Below are 3,876 nucleotides of genomic sequence, written 5' to 3'. Positions count from 1 at the left end.
AGGAAGGAGGGAAGGAAGAAAGGAAGAAAGGAAGGAAGGGAGGAAGGAAGGAAGGGAGGGAGGAAGGAAAGAAGGAAGAGAGGAAGGAAGGAAAGGAGGGAGGGCGAGAGGAAGAAAGTGAAGAATGAAGGGAGGGAGACTGAAGAATGCGGTGAGCAGGGAGAATTAACATAAGTGCATATTCATACCTGCTTTTGAAATGTAATTACAGTTGATATTTCTGTAGCTCCTTAAAGCTCAGGAAGCACTTTGCACACACTGTCTTACAAGAATCTTGGAAGGTGGTTGAACAAATATCACTCCCATTTTACAGATGAGGGAGCTGAGGTTCAGAGAAATGGATACCTGTCCAAGGTCACCACAGGGAGTCAATGACAGAGCTAAGACTTGAACCCAAGGATTCTGCCTTCACCTTCAGCAGCCTGTATTCACACCCTAATTGTTCTACTATTCTCAGTCACTGAGTCTCAGTTTCCTGCTTTGGATCATAAACATTGCTTCTATAAATACTTTTTGTACATACGGGTCTTCTTGCCATTAGCAACCTCGGAGTATAGTCTTAGAAATGGGATCTCTAGTCAAAGGGTGTAAGCAATTTTGTAGCTTTTCTTGCATAAAACATAAGCTCCATTCCACCCTCATAGACTGCAAACTCCCTCCTTGGCTGTGCTCTTCTATAACCTTACACTCACAGAGAATCTTCCCTGGCATTGCCTGCAATGACTTGGCCCATATGTGTCAGAGTGGGACTTGAACATGGATCATCTTGACCCTTGGCTTCCTCTTCATTCACTACGTATAGCAGACATTGAATAAATACTTGGCCTGGATTGGATAATTCCCAACTGTTTTCTAGAATATTTGGATTAATTCACAACTTCTCTAGTGTCTCCAACATTGAATTTCCCCATTTTTGCTAACTTGATGGGGGTTGGGGTGGGGGGAGAGGGGCAATCCATCTCTTTCTTTTTAAAATTTCTTTTTATTTGTATATTTTATTTTATGACATTTACACCCCAGGTATATCCCATCCCCCACCCTACCCAGAGAATAGATCTTATAATAAATAAGAAAAGACAATGAAAAAAAAGAACAGTTCAGCAAAATTAACCCACACATCCCTCATCCCAGGTGACAGTGTAGGCCATTGTCCACACTCAGTATCCACCATCTCTCCAGTGAAAGGACAGAATTTGGGTCTTTATCTCTTCCTTCAGGGCCCAGCTTAGTCATTGTAACCATACAAGTTTTGGTGTATAGATTTTTGTCTCCTGTTTCTGCTGACTTTGCCCTGCATCGCTTCATGTAAGTCTTCCCAGGCTTCTCTGAATTCCTCACTTCTTCTGTGTCATACATTGCAATATGTGCCTGACATTTATATACTAGCGTTGGTTCGGCTCAGCTAAGCCTTTTAGGGGCATCAGACAGAAAGGAAAATTGCAGGGTTTCCGACTCACGTGGAAAAACAGGCCGAGCCAAACCAATTCCTGGCTTTAGCTGACTCCTCCACCAGGCTTGTTTTCATGGAGGGCTAAAAGCCTAGTGAGCCTAGTGGAAGGGCTCCAGTTTCTGATGACTCTCCCTCTTCTCTCCCCCCTCTCTATACAGGTGTGTGAACAGGCAGACCCAGAGCGGAGCCTCCCCTCTCTACCTGGCCTGCCAGGAAGGCCATTTACACATCATCCAGTTCTTAGTGAAGGACTGTGGGGCGGATGTGCACTTGAGGGCCCATGATGGCATGACGGTGCTGCATGCAGCTGCCCGCAGTGGCCACTATTCCCTTGTGGTCTGGCTGGTAAGGAATGGTCAGCTGACGGCACCGAGGAAAGGAGGGAGAGGGCGGCAGGGAAGTTTTGGATCCCCGTGTGAGACAGTGAGAATAGGAGGAAATCATGAACTTTTATCTGCAATGACCAGGGCCGCAAGAATGGAGAGGGATCTTAAGACCACAGCACATGAAGATCATGGAAGCATAGTCGGAGATCTGGGACAGTCTTAGAGGCCATAGAGCCCAATCTCTCCATTTTACAGTTGATAAGACTTGCTAAGATTCACATCGCTAGTGTAGGAGTCAGAGTTTGAACCCAGACTCTCCTGGATTCAGGAAGACTCACAGTCTGACCTCAGACACTGACTAACTGTGTGACCCTGGGCAAGTCACTTCCCTTGTTTGCCTATGTTTCCCCATTTGTAAAGTGAGCTGGTAAACAAAAGGCAAACCTCTCCAGAATCTCTGCCAGTGAGATCACAAAGAGTGGGGCATGGCTGAGAAAGGGCTAAACAATAACAGCTCCAGGCTTCAAGCCCAGCTCTCTCTCCAGCATGCCCCCTGGCACCTGAGGACCTAAGAATATTCGTTTTGGAGGAGGGATTTTAGAGGGATAACCAGTGGAAAGGGCAGTGGATCTGCAAGGAGGAGACACCTGGGCTCTGATCCTGGTTCTAGGAACATGGCAACTAACCAGTGCTGGTAGGCCCAACTGCCATTTGGACAGGTGTGGTCAATGGGGGAGGCCAAAGGAAGTCTTGGTGATTAGCAGGGCCAGGCTAGAGCTTTACATACACACACACACACACACACTCTCTCTCTCTCTCTCTCTCATACACACTCATACACACACACACACACTCATGCATACATACACTCACATGCAGACGCACACTCACATACACACTTTCACACACATACACTCACTCACACTCATTCACACACACAGACATGCACTCACATACACACACTCACACTCATACACACATACTCACAAACACACACATAGACACATATATATACACACTCCCACTCATACATACACATACTCACTCATACACACACACACTCACACTCATACACACTCACACACAGACACATACTCATATACACACTCACATACTTACACACAGACACACTCACACACTTACACTCACACTCACAATACATACACTCACACTCATACATATACACACTCACATACACACTCACACACAGACACACAGTCACATACACACTTATACTCACACATACACACTTACACTCATACACATTCACACTTATACCCACATGACACACACTCACACACAGACATATACTCACATACACACTCACACTCATATACATACATTCATACTTATACTCACACTCACATACACACATACACAAACACTTATGAGGATCCTTTCAGGTCAAATTGTTTTATTGGTGTTTTAAGTTTGCCTTTATTATTTTCAATGCTAATCTTAGGCTTTATAGCCATTTGTTAGTGAGGTTGTAGAAGGGATTCTTGGTCATCTTTGCATGGAGCTGGCTAGCCCCTGAGTTCCCTTCTAACTGTCACTAAAATAAGAGAACTAAACTTGGTGATCTGAAAATGATCTGAGGGGCAGAGTGGCTAAGTGGGAAGCTGGAGTCAGGGACCTTAGGTTGGCATTGCTACTGACCAAGTGTGAGCCCTTCTTCTTCCCCTCTCCAGTCCTCACTTTTTCCCTCTATAAAACGAGGAATTGAGCTAGATCTATGAGTGAATTATTTCTAAGGTCATTTCCAGTTCTCAGTTCTCTGACTTAGGCTTGAAAAGGAGAATTATGATAAAGATATGTTGGTAGTAAAGAAAACTGTGGGAGAGGGATTAGACTCTGCTCTGCTCAGTGCCAGGGGCCAGCACTCAGAGCCATGGGTGTGTGGAGGGGGCAGCAGAAAGATTTCAGTTTAATGCCAGAACAAACTGTCCTCATAAGTAGAACTGTCTACAGATAGGATGGGCTGCCTTGGGAAGTAGTGTGCTCCCCATGGCTAGAGGGAAAAGAAAGGAAGGAGGAGGAGGAGAGGGAGAAGGAGGAGGAGGGGGAAGAGGAAGGGGAGGAGGAGGAGGAGGAGGAAGA

The 3,876-nt window shown here is 45.6% G+C and overlaps 1 protein-coding gene across 1 annotated transcript in view; it reads left to right on the top strand.

Moving 5' to 3' along the window:
* Positions 1–3,876, top strand: part of ESPNL (espin like) — a 41,228-nt gene that overhangs the window by 9,500 nt on the left and 27,852 nt on the right. The window contains exon 3 of the mRNA XM_069083224.1: positions 1,609–1,795. Within this exon, the coding sequence (XP_068939325.1) occupies positions 1,609–1,795 (187 nt within the window). The remainder of the gene's footprint in view (positions 1–1,608; positions 1,796–3,876) is intronic.

This window comes from Petaurus breviceps, unplaced genomic scaffold (genome assembly GCF_028583685.1).
Source record: "Petaurus breviceps papuanus isolate PSGF00001 unplaced genomic scaffold, PetGlider_PUasm1.0 173, whole genome shotgun sequence".
Taxonomy (NCBI): domain Eukaryota; kingdom Metazoa; phylum Chordata; class Mammalia; order Diprotodontia; family Petauridae; genus Petaurus; species Petaurus breviceps.
This window is presented reverse-complemented; position numbering and strand designations above follow the sequence as displayed.